The sequence below is a fragment of the Bombina bombina genome, chromosome 5 (assembly GCF_027579735.1).
Source record: "Bombina bombina isolate aBomBom1 chromosome 5, aBomBom1.pri, whole genome shotgun sequence".
NCBI lineage: Eukaryota > Metazoa > Chordata > Amphibia > Anura > Bombinatoridae > Bombina > Bombina bombina.
Window position 1 is genome coordinate 704,039,572 of NC_069503.1, and position 18,118 is coordinate 704,057,689.

An 18,118-nucleotide genomic window follows, 5' to 3' on the forward strand; every position below is an offset into this window, starting at 1 on the left:
AATTTACTATTCATTTCAAATTCAAACTATAGGCTTTTGCCTTGTCTTTTTATTATGCGTTTACTGATTATGCTATTCTACTATATTTAGTGGTCCTTTAAGTAATTACTATTATCGAGGTCTGCTGCTTGACACTTGTTAAGGCACTAAAATTCAAGACTTGCAAAGCGATGGTTCCCCTCAGAATTTATGTGAAGGGCAATTGATATTTAAATTTACCTTCTCTCCATTTCTAAACCAAAGCAGAGTGGGATATCCACGCACTTGGAATTCAGAGCACAGCGTACTCTGTTGAGTACAGTCAACCTATGGAAATTAAAACATATCTGATATTAAACATTAAGGCGAAAACTGCACACAAAAAAATAAAATTACATTTTACTAGATAGAGATTAGGGAGAGACACATTTGACTAGTATCTATATGAATCAAGATATTTATACGTTATATGTTCAACGCTCCAGTATAAAGTTTCCTACATGCAGTTACGCAATGAATAACGGTGGCAGTAAGGGTTCGTCTGAAAATGAGAGATATATGCATACATACATCCCCCCAAATAACCGGTAACCTATGTGGTAATGTACAGGAATAGCATATTACGCATAGATGTTATTGCTTTACAGAGAGATCAAATAGATGGCTCCACAAACTTGCAAGAACAAGAAATGGTCAGGACAGTAAATATATCCAAATCTGGTACACTGATTATCGTTACATAACCTGAAGCCAGCATGTAGCAAAAGTCATGAGTACGTCCTGCCGTGCTCCAGATACAAAGCATGCTATTGTCTACTTGGTCCTGCTCAGATAACTGGAGGTGCTTAGAAGTTCAGTATTGTGTGTTGGTGTAGGTCATACAACTCATCACATACCTTTTCAATCTTGACAGTTTCAGAATTCTGAAATGAGGCAGCTAGCTGTTCCCAGACAGGGGCCAAAGATTTGCAGTGACCACACCAAGGGGCAAAGAATTTAATAAAATGATTTCCTGCAAAACAAGATAGAATTTAAGTTTTAGTTCTCAGAAAAGAAAAAAAAAAAAAAAAAAAAAAACGCAGTCTGAGTTACTGTCTCAGCAGAAAAGAAAACTCTGTTTAGAAACAGACACACACTTTTTGTACAACACATTTTTATTTAATTTATTTTTTTAACACACACACACCTGGCTTCCTACCAATAGAAGTCAATCCTTTTAATTATGTTCCTATTTCCTGCTCCTGTTGAAATAAGTACGCATCCTGGGAGCGTGTGTGTAAAGTATACAACTTCAACACACAGAGAAAAGAAAACATTAGTCCTGCTTGTTATTTATCTTGATAGTTTGTTCTCAAACTAGAGCAGGAGCAGTGTAGTATTTAAACTAATTATTAATGCGGTTATTCAAATTTGATTTTTTTTTTTTAGGCATTTCTATGAGTTTTTAACAAGCTTGAAAATAGCCACCTGGCACACAAGGGCTGTCTTCATCATTTGGAGGTATCCGAAACCTCTGAATGCACACGTCCAGTCTACAGCAGTGTTTCTTAAGTCCAGTCCTCAAGTACCCCTTACAGGCCAGATTTTTAGGATTTACCTAGAGAGCAGAAATAATCAGCTGACCAGTAACCATGGTTACAAACCTGCTCTCACCCATAAGATTACTATTTCACCTATGATCTAATTCCTGGTTTCTCAACAGCCGGGCCGTGGCCCAGTACCGGGCCGTGATAGCCCTGCTGGTGGGCCCTGACCTGTCATGCCCCCACTGCACACTCTTACCCCACTGCAAACCAGGTGCAGACTGAGACCAATCAAGGCCCCAGGAACACTGTCTCACACTGACCAAAATGTATTAAATTTTATGCAAATGTACATGGTAGCCTTCCTGCCCTGCCCCCAACAGGCCCCTCATCCTACAGAGCCAGGACCCCCAACATTAAGGGCCAGAGAAAGGGCACCCAACCTCCAGGGCCAGACCCCACACTCCATGGCCCTCACAGCGACAGACCCCTGCCAGGGCCCCCACTAAACACACACTTATTTGTTTAGTTACTGATAGGGCAACTGAAAACTCCAGCTTAAGGAATGCACCAAGATCCGTGGAGATACCATTTGTGGGCCCCCCTACTTGATAGAGACACATGAAGATAATAGAGATGACAGAGACACATGAAGATAATAGAGATGACAGAGACACATGAAGATAATAGAGATGACAGAGACACATGAAGATAATAGAGATGACAGAGACACATGAAGATAATAGAGATGACAGAGACACATGAAGATAATAGAGATGACAGAGACACATGAAGATAATAGAGATGACAGAGACACATGAAGATAATAGAGATGACAGAGACACATGAAGATAATAGAGATGACAGAGACACATGAAGATAATAGAGATGACAGAGACACATGAAGATAATAGAGATGACAGAGACACATGAAGATAATAGAGATGACAGAGACACATGAAGATAATAGAGATGACAGAGACACATGAAGATAATAGAGATGACAGAGACACATGAAGATAATAGAGATGACAGAGACACATGAAGATAATAGAGATGACAGAGACACATGAAGATAATAGAGATGACAGAGACACATGAAGATAATAGAGATGACAGAGACACATGAAGATAATAGAGATGACAGAGACACATGAAGATAATAGAGATGACAGAGACACATGAAGATAATAGAGATGACAGAGACACATGAAGATAATAGAGATGACAGAGACACATGAAGATAATAGAGATGACAGAGACACATGAAGATAATAGAGATGACAGAGACAGAGAATATATATATATATACTACTGGGCACTGGACTGGCACTGGACTGGACATGTCTAGCTAAAATTTACCGGGCCATGAGGTCACTTTGGTTGAGAACCACTGATCTAATTGATATCATGAAAATCTGGCCTGTTAGGAGTACTTGAGAAAAACTGGTCTACAGAAGCACAACCTTTGTGTTTTTCACCCCATTTTATCTTACATAGGTCTTTTTTATTTTTAAAATTATTTACAAATTTTAATATCCTAATTTATAAGAAAACATGTCTATAACTCTATACAATACTCAATATTTAGAGATATAAAGTCAAAATTACACTTCCATGATTCATAACTTTAAGATACTTTTCAATTTACATTTATAAAATTGACTTTCTTCTCTCTGTATCCTGATCCTACCTAGGTATTCTTTTCAAAGAACTATGTTAGTTGGAGCTAGCTGGTTATCGGTGCCTTTCTGTCACTGGCGTAGGTGTGTTAAGCTAGGTCCCAATAGTGCATTGCTGCTCTGGAGCAGGCAAACTTATCACTTGCCAGAGGAAAAAGCGTGGTTAGCGCTTAGAAACGCGTAGCATTTTCATACTGACCACAGGTTCACTTTATATCTGTGAATTGTTTTTAAATCTTTTTATCAAATATGTGTTTTTTTATCTACTGGAGTCTCCTTTTGTTCTTTTATCGCCCCACTTGGAGTGCATCTACAGCTGCAGCAGAATATTACCTGGGTTTATATGTGCACTAGGTCACTTCAATATACCTAGTATGCTTCATTTGCACTACAGTGTGCAACCCAATTTGGGAGTATCCTTTTGTCGTGGAAAGCTGGTGTTTATTGTTACTCTGATTGATCTGCACTAGGGGTCGCCCTCTTCTTCCCTTCATTAAACCTCTTTGCAAGGGTTAAAGGGACACTAAACCCAAAAATTTTCTTACGTGATTGAGATAGAGCATGACATTTTAAGCAACTTTCTAATTTACTCTTATCAAATCTTCTTTGTTCTCTTGCCATCTTTAGTTGAAATGCAAGAATGTAAGTTTAGATGTCGGCCCATTTTTGGTGAACAACCTGGGTTGTCCTTGCTGATTGGATAAATTCATCCACCAATAAAAGTGCTGTCCAGAGTCCTGAACCAAAAAAAAAAAAGCTTAGATGCCTTCTTTTTTCAAATAAAGATAGCAAGAAAACAAAGAAAAATGATAATAGGAGTAAATTAGAAAGTTGCATGCACTATCTGCATCGCAAAAGAAAAAAATTTGGGTTCAGTGTCCCTTTAAGAACAGGTATGTGTAAAGAAACAATGCGAAAATAAAATGCTCTAACATTGAATTAAACATCAACAACAAAAATCACACACACAACACAATAGGATATTAACAGTTGAGTGAACAATGTTAATTATAATGCATACACTAATATTAATGGGTCATTGTGGTGGAAAAACGAAATGCTTTGAATTGTTGGAGTGTCCTTTTTGCACTACACATGCTGTGTAACCCCTTTGCTCAGACAAATGTATAAAAAAAAAAAAAAATTACATACAAACTGCTAGATTACGAGTTCTGCATTACCCTTAAAAAGCAGCGTTAAGGGGTCCTAACGCTGCTTTTTAACGCCCGCTGGTATTATGAGTGACAGGTACAGGTGTACCGCTCACTTTTCTTCCGCAACTTTTGGCTACCGCAAATCCCCTTACATCAATTGCGTATCCTATATTTTTAATCCAACTTCTTTGTTTTATTGAGAATTAGTCATATAAATTACATGTTACAATAGATCGATTTCAGAAATTAGAAACTACAAATCGCATTTGAAACATATGTTAGCAATTTTGCTTGTTCAGATACAATTCTCAAATTAAACCCTGAGAAAATAAATTGTTATGTCATGCCCCAAAGGGGTTACTTATTTTTGCAGGTGAATTACAGTGCAATTCAACTAAAAAAAAAAAAACTGGTTAAAGCATACATTCAGTTGGTTACTGTCTAATAGGTCCAACTCCTTCAGAAAATAATACACATTAGGCTACCTCTGCGTATCCTATATTTTTAATGGGATTTGCCCAACGCTGGTATTACAAGTCTTGGAGAAAGTGAGCGGTACAGCCTCTACCTCCAAGACTCCTACCGCATTTAAAAGTCAGTAGTTAAGAGTTTTATGGGCTAACGCCGAAACATAAATCTCTTAACTACAGTGCTACAAAGTACACTAACACCCATAAACTACCTATGAACCCCTAAACCGAGACCCCCCCCACATCGCAAACACTATAATACAATTATTTAACCCCTAATCCGACGACCGGACATCGCCGCCACTATAATAAATGTATTAACCCCTAAACCGCCGCAATCCCGCCTCGCAAACACTATAATAAATTTTATTAATCCCTAATCTGCCCCCCCCCCCCCCCAACGTCGCCGCCACCTACAATGATTAATCCCTAATCTCCCGCCCCCAACGTCGCCACTACTATAATAAAGTTATTAACCCCTAAACCTAAGTCTAACCCTAACACCCCCCTAATTTAAATAAAACTAAATAAAATTACTATAATTAAATAAATTAATCCTATTTAAAACTAAATACTTACCTATAAAATAAACCCTAATATAGCTACAATATAACCAAGTTACATTGTAGCTATTTTAGGATTTATATTTATTTTACAGGCAACTTTGTATTTATTTTAACTAGGTACAATAGCTATTAAATAGTTAAGAACTATTTAATAGCTACCTAGTTAAAATAATTAGAAAATTACCTGTAAAATAAATCCTAACCCAAGTTACAAATACACCTAACACTACACTATCAATAAATTAAATAAATGAACTACAATTATCTAAACTAAAATACAATTAAATAAACTAAACTATAGTACAAAAAATAAGAATATTACAAGAATTTTAATCTATTACACCTAATCTAAGCCCCCTAATAAAATAAAAAAGCCCCCCAAAATAATAAAATTCCCTACCCTATACTAAATTACAAAAGTAATCAGCTCTTTTACCAGCCCTTAAAAGGGCTTTTTGCAGGGCTTTGCCCCAAAGTAATCAGCTCTTTTACCTGTAAAAAAAAAATACAAGAACCCCCCCTCCAACATTAAAACCCACCACCCACACACCTACTCTAAAACCCACCCGATCCCCCCTTAAAAAAAAACCCTAACACTAACCCCCTGAAGATCACCCTATCTTGAGCCGTGTTCACCCAGCCATGCCGAATTCTTCATCCAATCCGGGCGATGTGGTCCTCCATCAGGCAGAAGTCTTCATCCAAGCGGGGCAGAAGAGGTCCTCCATCCGGCAGAAGTCTTCATCCATCCGCGGCTCCATCTTCAAAACCTCTGACGATGGACTAACGACGAATGAAGGTTCCTTTAAATTACGTCATCCAAGATGGCGTCCCTCGAATTCCTATTGACTGATAGGATTTTATCAGCCAATCGGAATTAAGGTAGGAAAAATCCGATTGATCAGCCAATAGAATTGACCTCGCATTCTATTGGCTGATCCAATCGGATTGAACTTCAATCTGATTGGCAGATTAAATCAACCAATCGGATTTTTCCTACCTTAATTCCAATTGGCTGATGGAATCCTATCAGCCAATCGGAATTTAAAGGAACCTTTATTCGTCGTTAATCCGTCGGCCGAGGAGGATGTTCCACGTCGGAGGTCTTGAAGATTGAGCCGCGGATTGATGAAGACTTCTGCCGGATGGAGGACCACATCGCCCGGATTGGATGAAGAATTCGGCCCGGCTGGGTGAACACGGCTCAAGGTAGGGTGATCTTCAGGGGGTTAGTGTTAGGTGTTTTTTTTTTTTTTTTTTTAAGGGGGAGGAAAAAAGAAAAAAAAAAAAAAAAAACGGGTGGGTTCTTGTATTTTTTATTTATTTTTTTACAGGTAAAAGAGCTGATTTACTTTGGGGCAATGCCCCGCAAGAAGCCCTTTTAAGGGCTATTTATATTGTAGCTATATTAGGGTTTATTTTAAAGGTAAGTATTTCGTTTTAAATAGGATTAATTTATTTAATTATAGTAATTTTATTTTGTTTTATTTAAATTATATTTAAATTAGGGGGGTGTTAGGGTTAGACTTAGGTGTAGGGGTTAATAACTTTATTATAGTAGCGGCGACATTGGGGCGGCAGATTAGGGGTTAATAATTGTAGGTAGGTGGCGGCAATGTTAGGGATAGCAGATTAGGGGTTAATACAATTTATTATAGTGTTTGCGAGGCAGGAGTGCGGCGGTTTAGGGGTTAATAGATTTATTATAGTCGCTGCGATGTCCGGTCGGCAGATTAGGGGTTACTAAGTGTAGGTAGGTGGCGGAAGATTAGGTGTTAATAAATATAATATAGGTGTCGGCGATGTTAGGGGCAGCAGATTAGGGGTTCATAGGTATAATGTAGGTGGCGGCGGTGTCCGAAGCGGCAGATTAGGGGTTAATAGTATAATGCAGGTGGCGACGATGTTGGGGGCGGCAGATTAGAGGTTAATAAGTGTAAGGTTAGGGGTGTTTAGACTCGGGGTTCATGTTAGGTGTAGACGTAGAAAGTGTTTCTTCATAGGAAAGAATGGGGCTGCGTTAGGAGCCGAACGCTGCTTTTTTTTCAGCCAGCTCAGCCCCATTGTATCCTATGGGGAAATCGTGCACGAGCACGTTTTAGCCAGCTTACCGCTACCGTAAGCAACGCTGGTATTACAGGTAGAAGTGGAGCTAAATTTGCTCCACGCTCACTTTTCTGAGGCTAACGCAGCCAGCCATTCAGAAAACTTGTAATACCAGCGTTGTTTAAAGTAAGCGCTGGAAAAAAAAGGCTTGTTAGCCCCGCAAATTTTTACCGACAAAACTTGTAATCTAGGCGATAGTAATTTTTCGAATGCAATGCCCCTTTAACAAAAATGTGAAAAGGAAATTGTCTGCAAGCTCTTAGAAAGAGACAATTCTCAAGACAAAAAAAAAAAAAAACTAAAAAAAAAAAAAAAAAAAAAAAATAACAAAAACAATTTTTTCATTTTTAAATGACCATAACAGAGCACATAAAAATAATTTGCATGTTATAAAAGTTAATACACTAACAGTTAAATTATTATTCAGTCTAGACAGCATAGTGCACAAGTTAATCCAATCTGTTTAAATCTCATATCCTTAACCAGTTGAAATACTTCATTTTAACCCCCTGAAATACCTAGATCAGACCACTTTACCCCTCCGCCTCCCACTAGAAGAGCTTTAAATGTTTCTTCACCAAAATGTGCTCATATAGATTTGTTTTAAATTAAGTGACTTTATAACATTTGTAGGGGGAAAAAAAAATAAAAAAAAATGTCTCTCACATATGGACATCTGGCTGACATGTAATGACATTTTAAAACAACAAATGTTTAGTATAGACTATGTAGGCTTACCTTGTTAAGCTCAGGTAGTAACATTTAGTTTTAAAACGGAGCAGTGTTTAAGTTACCTTTAGCTGTGTGTTCCTTGAAGTTCTCTGCGGTCAAGTCATACAGGCCCTGTTTGGGTTCTGCAGCTTTTGGAGGCTCTTGTTGTGCTGATGGTTGCTAACATTAAAAAGAAATGTATTTTTTTACAATATATATGCACTCAACCTAAATTTGTGAGATTGACAAAAAACAGCAGCAGCTATACAGAAAAGTGTGTCTGGTACAAGACGACATATGATCAATCAGAAATAGCTTAGTTACTTTATTTATGGAGTGGCTCTCTCATATATGCAACTTTTAGTTTGTTTTTTTATGGGGGAATAAGACAACATATGTGCAATAGTAGAGGGAAAAAACAGTACCAGGTGTCCGACGTCTACAAATCACTCTAAGTCATGCAAACAGACTTAAGAACTGTACAAAAATATCTCTGCACAGGTGCATATTTGCATACACCTATCAGTTTTTGTTTTCAATGTGATCAAACCTCAGTTGAACCGTTTACCAGCTTCACTATAACAGACCAGCACAATGGGACACAAACTTCAATAGAGAAAAATATATGTTCTAAAAATTAGGATACCAAGTATGAAAATACTAGAACAAATGCTCCTGGGCTGCACCTGCTTAATAAATAGTATCTGGCTGAAGATAAAACATACACAATGTATCACACAATATAGGTTTTATTTAAAAATGAGAATTGACTTCTCTGTAGCTGTGATGGTTTAAGGTAAAACTTAGGGGCCGATTTAACAACCCCCGAATGCAGCCATATGCTGCTCTTTCCACGTGTCCCTTCAGGCTTGCCGGAAACAGGAGTTAAGAAGCAGTGGTCTTAAGACCGCTGCTCCTTAAATCGTCCACCACCTCTGAGGCAGCGGACAGCTATCAGCCCGATCGGGTTGATTGACCACCCCCCCCCTGCTAGCGGCCGATGTGCAGGGGGCGGCATTGCACAAGAATTTCACGAGAAATGCTTGTGCAATGATAAATGCCGACAGTGTATGCGGTCTGCATTTATAGATGTGCGGCGAACATGATCCGCTACAGCAGATCATGTCCACCCGCACAATGATAATTCAGCCCCTTAGTGTGGACTCATTTCCCTTAAACCATCACAGCTACAGAGAAGTCGATTCTCATTTCTCAATGTAACATATTGTGTGATACATTTAATGGTTTTTTTAATGATGTGTAAGTTTCAATTAAATGGGATTTCCTTTATTGTTACAAACTTTAAAGTTTTATTTTCAGCCAGATACTATATATTTTAAGCTGCAGCGCATGAGTCACAGAGAACTGCCAGTCTTGAGAAATGACATCTGGTAAGCAAATCAGCAGCAGTAGTGTGAATGCCACTGTTGATTGGCTTAGAGCCTATATTGGCTCAAGACCAGCAGTTCTGGCGGCTTCCGAGCATTATCTTGTGTCGTCCCCTTTGTTAGGGTTAAACACAAAGCATTGCTAGTGCTTTTTTTTTTTTTTTTAAAAAAAAAAAAAAAAAAAAAAAAAAAAAAAAAAAAAAAAAAAAAAAAAAAAACCACACGTGCACACAACCCACATAATTTAAGAAATTAGAGCACATACTTTTTTCATGAGAATGGCATTTTATTTTATACTAGGCTTGTCCAACATAAGGCCAGGGGCCACATTATATTTGCAAACTACCAATTGTATATTTAATATTGGAAATTTCAGTATTTTTAACTTATATTTTTCTCTAATTGATAAATGTTCTTTCCCAATTTTCTATATGCTATATCTCCAGAAGTTTATGTATGTCTGGATTTCTATAATACAGATATATCAAGAGACAGATACAAGCCAAAACAATACATATATTTCTTAAAGAATTGCTGTCACAGAATACCATTTAAAAGGGACATAATACCCAAATGTTTAAGCACTTGAAAGTGATGTAGCATAGCTGTAAAAAGCAGACTAGAAAATAACATCTGAACATCTCTATGTAAAAAAGGAAGATATTTTACCTCAAAATTTCCGAAGTATTCAAACCCCATTGTAAAAAGAGACTTTAAGAAGCCAATCAGGATGCTAGTCCCAGGACAAGCAAGGGAGTGTGCATCTGGCATGTGAAGGCACAGTCATGTTATTTTCCTATTCAGTTTAAGGAAGTTTACTATGAAATCCCACAAGATTTCAATGAAATCTCATGAGATCACAGGAAAGCAATGCATGACCTCCCACAAACTTGCAGCTGGACAATAGCTGAAGTATAACTGTTCACACAGAGTACTTACTCTAGTGAGCTGAAGAAATTGTGAGATAAAATATTTTCCTTTTTTACAGAGATGTTCAGGTGATGTTTTCATTTCAACTTGTTACAGTTATGCTGCATCACTTTCAAGTGATTTAGCATATGGGTATTACGTTCCTTTAAGACAGACATCAAAAGTCAAAATTATCATTATCAAAATGTGCACACACTTTATATGCAGTTTCCGAGACAGCATCTCCTAGTGAACATGTGCCATATATACATTTTGTGATTGGCTGATAAATTTTGCCAGGAAAAAATATTAAATAAAAAATAAATAAATGACGACTACTTAATAAAAAAAAAGTAATATTAAAATTGTATTTTTATTATGTATTTGGTGACTATGCAATTATATTTTATTTAGTGGTCCTTACATACATCAGCACTCACCAGCATAGACAACCACTCTGTGCATGGCCCTTAGATATCCAGAAATAGCTGAAGACCAGCATCCGGTGTATATCCATGTGTCAACACGAAGAGATTAAAATAATCACCTTTAATGTATCAAAAAAACATAATGTTTCGTCCTCACACGTAGGCCATAGTCACATGTAAATATCCCACAACACAGGCATACAACATATCACCTGAACGGTGCTTAATATACCCCAACCCCATATCCTGATACGCTGAGAAAAACCGCAAAAAAAAAAAAAATAGTACAGAAACAGCTGAATGTGATCTAAGCAAACCCTATGTCATCCCCATGTGATCGTAGTTATAACAACCATAGTATAGCAAATCCACGTTAACCAAAACAAACAGACCGCATGGCCATATAGTGTGGTGACGTCATAAGGATGGGGTCTGTTGTCATTACAACGGATGGTTTGAGGTTATACACTACTCTCTATAATAAACCTACTGATAAGAACGCAATATTACATTTTAGTAGTTTCCACCCTAAATTTCAGAAAACAGGGGTTAGCTCCTCCCAGCTCCTGCGTGTTGTACGTAACACCGAGGAGGCTCACAAGAAACGACAACTTGACACGATGTCCCAGAAGTTTATCAATAGAAGGTACCCAGTATCTCTTAGCGTGACACAATGTGAGAGAGCACACTCATTAACCCAGCAATCCATTAGCAGTAAACCACTGAAACCTGCTGACAAGTGCTTGAACTACATCACCACCTACACACCTGCGTCACAAACAGTGCAAAAGATCAAACACTGGCTGGTAGTATCCACGGATACCAGTTTACCATTTGGGGACATGCCATCTCCAAGGTTGGTGTATAAGAGATCAAAAAACCTTAGAGACTTGTTGGTGACGACAGATCCTATACAAAGTTACCAGATGAACACCTGGTTATCCCAGGGGAAGAAAGGCCTTTACAGGTGCGGTAATTGCATGACCTGCAATGGCATGATTACTGGCAACAGATGCCATCATCCTCATACCAACAAAACTTTCACCATACGGCATCGGTTGACTTGCACTTCAGACCATGTTATCTATGTGATCATCTGCCCATGCTCCCTTTATTATGTGGGAAAAAATGACTACCACATTCAGAGAGAGGTTGGCAAACCATGAATCAGCCATTAGGCTAGTCTTTGAAAAAGGCAATTTGGATCAACCTGTGGCTCGCCACTTCCAACAAGCGGGACATGCTATTTCTACTATGAGAACTATATTAATTGATCACATCTCTAAATCCAGACGGGGCGGTGATTGGGCTAAGGCCCTATTAAAGGATGGAATCACGCTGGATCCATAGATTGGACACAATTACACCGAAAGGTCTAAATGTGTTGATTGATTACAGCTGCTTCTATAAATGACTGTGAGCTTCCTCTCCTTAAAATACTCAGTTTCTACCATATCCTTGGAGCACCTTGTTTTTTTAATATGTTTTAACATTCTGTATAGGATGTATAGGTTTGGTCATTTAAGTAGGTGATATGATACATATATAGTACCTCAGTATGAGGGCATGTGCACTGTTATGAGATAGGCGTCATTAGGATATGAGGACTATAGTCTTGAATACCTAATAGTATCCTCTGCACTTATTACTCTATTTTGTAACCACTCTATATTTTACATTTAGCAATAATAAGTTTGTGTTAATATCCTGTTATGCTTATTTTAAATACTGCGATTTGTTCATTAAGTATGTTGCCATGGCAATACATGTGTTGCTGCCTGGGGCGGGATTTCCGCTTTCAGTGAATAGATAGTAACGCAGCATACTGTATTCTACACATTGTGTTTGTATACAGGTCCCCATGACAGATGCCATCCTTATGACGTCACCACGCTATATGGCCATGTGGTCTGTTTGTTTTGGTTAACGTGGATTTGCTATACTATGGTTGTTATGACTACGATCACATGGGGATGACGTAGGGTTCGCTTAGATCATATTCAGCTGTTTCTGTACTAATTTTTGCGTTTTTTCTCAGCATATCAGGATATGGGGTTGGGGTATATTAAGCACTGTTCAGGTGATATATTGTATGCCTGTGTTGTGGGATATTTGCATGTGACCAAGGCTTACGTGTGAGGCCAAAACGTTATGTTTTTTGATACATTAATGGCAATTTGAATCTCTTTGTGCTTGCTCAATTGTTGTTGACACATAAGGATATACACCGGATCCTGTTAGGATTGCATTAGTACACCAATTAAAGAAAAAAGTATAGACATTTAAACATTTTTTCTGCTTTTGTGAATTACAAGATTCTTGATCTGGCAAGAAAAATCACACATTTGAAACAATAGTACAATACATTTTGATTTCAGACTGATAACACATTGAAACAAAATGGTCATTACAGGGAATCGGTCCAGCTGTCAGGAAAAAAGCATTTCCTGGATACTCACTTCTGGTGTCGTGTTCAAGTTCTGGAGCATCCAGGTTTCCAGAGTCTGAAGGTCCCTTGCTCCCTGGTATTTCACAGCTTCTTGGCCTGGTTTAAACAGTTTTAAACTGAAAGAGAACAAAGAAAGGAAACATATTAGTCACTAGACATGTGATTAAAAAGGTAAAACTGGCAGTGAACAGGAAAACAATTACAGTTTTAATTTAATAAATTATCAATGAAGCTTTAAAAAAAATAAAAAGTATCACTAATCAACATATGCATGGAAATTACTCAAATATTTAAAACTTTAAAAAACACACTGAAAATGATACATAATGCTTCAAGTTCTTGAAAAGACTCAAAGCTAAGTTGAGCTGATAGCATGCAGATTGTTTTTTTAATGAAAATATATCAAGGTCTTATTACATTTTTAAGATGTAATATCTCTCTTATTTTGATGTTATTTTGACTCTATTACCAACAGCAGTATTTACCCCTCCCCCCCCCCCACGGAAAAATAATAATAGATATACAGTAGTATCTCATCTCTACAACATTTCAATGGATAATGCATCATCTCAAACACTCCCTGATTAAACAAACGACCCATTACCATTACTCACGTGGGGTATCCTCGAACACCATTTTCAGAGCATATGGCACTATCCACTGTACAATCTACTTTTGCAATATATAGCGGTGGTTTGGCCATGTTGTTATATTTATCACCAAGTTCATTCCATGTTGGTTGAAGACGCTGGCAATGTCCACACCTAAAAAAGTAAAATTGCAATCATAAGGAAAAGATAACAGTTGTGTAATTCTTTCAAATCAGCTACACTTCTTGTGCAAATAAAGGATTTTCCAAGTATACAGAAATAAAAATACATTTTCATTTATTATTGTTTAAATGGGCAAAATTTAAAATTGTGTGAATCAAAAGTAGTATTATGTATGTCACATGATACAGGAGTGGAATTAGACATAACTTTGAAATTTGTCAGGCAAAAATCAACTACTCGTTTGAAGTTCAGACTAAGTGCTATTGCATTGTCTTGTTATCATGCATTTGTTTATTATGCAATTCTGCTGTATTTGCTGGTCCTTTAATGCGTCCCTTTAAGAGTGTTTAACGTTTTACATTCCCTGAGCTGTATGAAAAAAAAAAAAAAATGTATTAAAATGTATATAAAATATAATAATATCAATAATATATCGATCTGGGTTTAAAACACAGCAACCAAGTTTAATGTGAAGGTTTTAAGGGACTTCACCCGTTCCTTAGACATACACACACACTTATATAAATAAAAATAAAGAGAACGAAGCAAGAAAAAAAAAAAAAAAAAAAAAAAAAAAACAGTAAATGTGCTTTCATTTTAATATTCGTCACCAAAAATTAAAATTTGTATTAACCTTTTAAAGCCGTTATGCCGTTCCATTCCGTCATAATTAGACTGGGCTTTAAAGCCGTTATGACGGAATGGAACGTCATAACTAACGGCTGTCCTGAAGCCTTCTGTGCTTCAGGGATTTAATCGCGGTCTGGAGGGCGTTCCTAGGATTGTAGGGACGCCCCCCAGATGCGATCCAATAATTGAAATCTCGCGATCGTATGCACGATCGCGTAGTTTCAATTTGTCTACATCGGAACAGTTGTTCCGATGTAGGCACTTTAACCCTGTCACGAAAGGGTTAAACAAAAAGAGAATTATAGCAAAGCAGTTGCAAAATATTTACAGTTATTTTAATTGTTAAAAGCAAAAACAATATAGCAGCTATATAATGTAACAGAAGTATCTGAAGTAATGAGGAACAGTAAGGTATTGCTTCATGACTACTATCCTAACCTTCCTTTTACTATAGTGAATGAACTTCCCAGTTGCCTATATCCAGCCCCCTAGCAAATGCAGGCTGCTGCCTTGAATTCTAAGCCACGTCAGCGCCTCACACCCACTAGGCTGAGCAACTAAGGCCAAGACTAAAAGACTAATGTCTAAGCATCCCTGCAAGGCCTTTACTGTTTCCTGCATCCCAAATTAACAGACTGAATGAAAAATGCATATTTTCTTTAAGGTTTTTTTTTTATTATTATTTAATTATGGAAATCTGTTGTAGTTAGAATATAGTGTATACAGTATAGTGACAGTGTATACAGTTAATATATATTTTAGAACAATGCAACAAAGTATTTTAAGGAGAAAGGATATTTACCATATATTAGAGTGAGAACAAAGCTAAAAGAAAGAAATTGAAAACTAGTTAAAAACTAAACAAAAAAAAAGTTTTTGGAGCTGACTGGGACAGAACAAAAAAGAAAAGAAAATGATGTTACAAAGGAGCTTGTATCTATCAGTGCCTTCAAATATCTACATGGGTACTAAGACAACCAGTTTTGCCCTGTCTGTTGCTCTGGAACATTCACCCTGGCACTCTGTCTAAAACTATGAAGTTTCTGTTTTGTGAATCTGTAATTAAATGGTTGCAAGCTGTCTATACACCATTTACTTACTACTGTGTCTGTATGTCACAAATTGTGAAAAAAGCCCTGCCAAGTGAATGCTATCAGGGTCACGCACAATCACTGCCGTGTGTACACGTGGAGATAAGAATGATATCTCCTCCTCCTGCTAAAGAAAGGCACAGAAGCCGAATTCGTTATACATTTACTACTTCGGTTACCCAAATAAAGAGTTAATTTCAAGACAACTGTCAAGCTGTAAGGAGGAAAACATCTGATAGAGATACACACACCGCGCAAGCTTTCCTTATGCCTTTTTAAATACCAACTACAACAGGCCTTATCTTTAAAATCTGATATGCTAAACATAGCTCTTTTATGGGACCCATATTTACATTATGTAATTTAAGATGTGTGTGTGTGTATATATATATATATATATATATATATATATATTACATACACAAGCCAACTTAAATATATACCACACAGACACGTATACCGTTTTCAGTATATGACTATTCATAATAGAGCATAAATATTTAAGATGTGTAATCTCTTTACCAGGGAGCGAAGAACATGATGAAATGCGGCGCTTCCTTGATTGCATGAGTGAACATATCAGCCGAGTACAGATGCTTCTGGTGTGGGTCCCCATTGTCTTCCACCTCCCCAGATACCCCGGCCCACAGCACCGCGCACAGTATCAGCGCTTTCCGCATCATGTTCACCGGCAGGACTAAGTAATGCACACCGCGGCCTGACAGAGAAGAAGCTGAAGCCGGGCACCGAGAGAGAAGAACGAGTAGGTGGGATTTAGCTCACTATATGGGAAGGACATAGAAAGGGGAGGAATTTATACTGGTTATTATGCAAACTTGCAAAGGTGTAACTGGCGAGGCAAGATACGAGTAAGCACACAGAGCAGGGAAGGTAGCGTGTTTGTAATAGTTGCAAAATAATTGCTAGGTTTAATTGCTTTAATTATGCGGTTGATCAAGTTCTGCGGCCAAACGATGAGTAAATTAGTTTGCACAATAGAAAGCAATGGCACCAAACAGGTATAGGGAAGTAGATCCGGATCTTATCTTGGCAGCTTGCAAATCCTGTCTAAATTAATAGTGTTTTGTTTGCATCAGTCCCTGATTAGAAGTAATGTATATTGTGGGGTTGTGGCTCATTAGAAGGTTACAGTGTGCCACACCACGCGTGACACGTAGAATTGTTGCACATTAGACCGGTGGGGTGCATGGAATGTGGGAAGAGCACCTATATGATTTGCATCCCCCACGATACAGCGTACCGACTGTGAAGGGGCAGTGCACAGCTCAGCGCACCCGTTGTTTTGCATAAAAAAACCCTTCTACAGGCCTTGGGCTGACAACTGCTTTTAAACCGGAAGTCAGTACCCAAACTGTATACACTGCCCCGGGATATAAAATACCATAATTTCTGATTGAGATTTGCAATGCCCCGCAGGTGTGTGTTGCAGACTCCCCTGCCAGCTAAATAAATGCAAGTTAGGATTTTTTAATTAAAGCAAAATTTTAAAAACTGGGATATGCAGGAAAAAATAGTATGAACCAGCTCAGGTGTAGTTTAAGATATGCAAAAATGAAGCAGGAGACAATTAAAAATTGTGTGAAATATTGACCACACATCTAGGCATTGTTACCTAATTAACTAAAATAAATAAAACACAGACACAAAGAATGGGTGAGAAAGGCCGCAGCCCGCATTTATTAAAATAAATGAAGAAAAAACTTTATTAAAATACACAAACTTCATTTAAAGTTGCTTGCCCTAAACAAACAAAGACGTGCCTTCCACTGGCTCTCAGCCAGGCACGCCCCCATATAAATCTCTCCCCATATCTGAGGAGGTACCCACAATAATATTCCACTTTTTAGGCTAGCACCCCGCAACAGCTGCGACAACCACTTACCAAAGGGGGAGGGAGGGACGCTTCTTTTCCAGGTCCTCTTCGATCGACAATGAAAGGAAAAGTGAGCAACGGCTCACGCAGGCACGCCCCTCTACGCCTCAAGTGAGGTCACTGGCCCCTCCTCTCACAGGCGCTCGACTGGGCCTCATTGACCACACATCTAGGCATTGTTACCTAATTAACTAAAATAAATAAAACACGGACACAAAGAATGGGTGAAAAAGGCCGCAGCCCGCATTTATTAAAATAAATGAAGAAAGAACTTTATTAAAATACACAAACTTCATTTAAAGGTACTTGCCCTGAACAAATAAAGACGTGCCTTCCACTGGCTCTCAGCCAGGCACGCCCCCATA

At 37.9% G+C, this 18,118-nt stretch overlaps 1 protein-coding gene across 1 annotated transcript in view; it reads right to left on the minus strand.

Moving 5' to 3' along the window:
- Nucleotides 1–16,638, minus strand: part of TXNDC5 (thioredoxin domain containing 5) — a 31,260-nt gene extending 14,622 nt beyond the window's left edge. The window contains exons 1-6 of the mRNA XM_053714727.1: nucleotides 16,382–16,638; nucleotides 13,980–14,129; nucleotides 13,376–13,481; nucleotides 8,275–8,371; nucleotides 876–991; nucleotides 220–306 (exon numbers count right to left, since the gene is read on the minus strand). Coding sequence (XP_053570702.1) covers nucleotides 220–306; nucleotides 876–991; nucleotides 8,275–8,371; nucleotides 13,376–13,481; nucleotides 13,980–14,129; nucleotides 16,382–16,542 — 717 coding nt within the window. The 5' untranslated portion in view covers nucleotides 16,543–16,638. The remainder of the gene's footprint in view (nucleotides 1–219; nucleotides 307–875; nucleotides 992–8,274; nucleotides 8,372–13,375; nucleotides 13,482–13,979; nucleotides 14,130–16,381) is intronic.
- Between the last annotated feature and the right edge of the window lie 1,480 nt (nucleotides 16,639–18,118).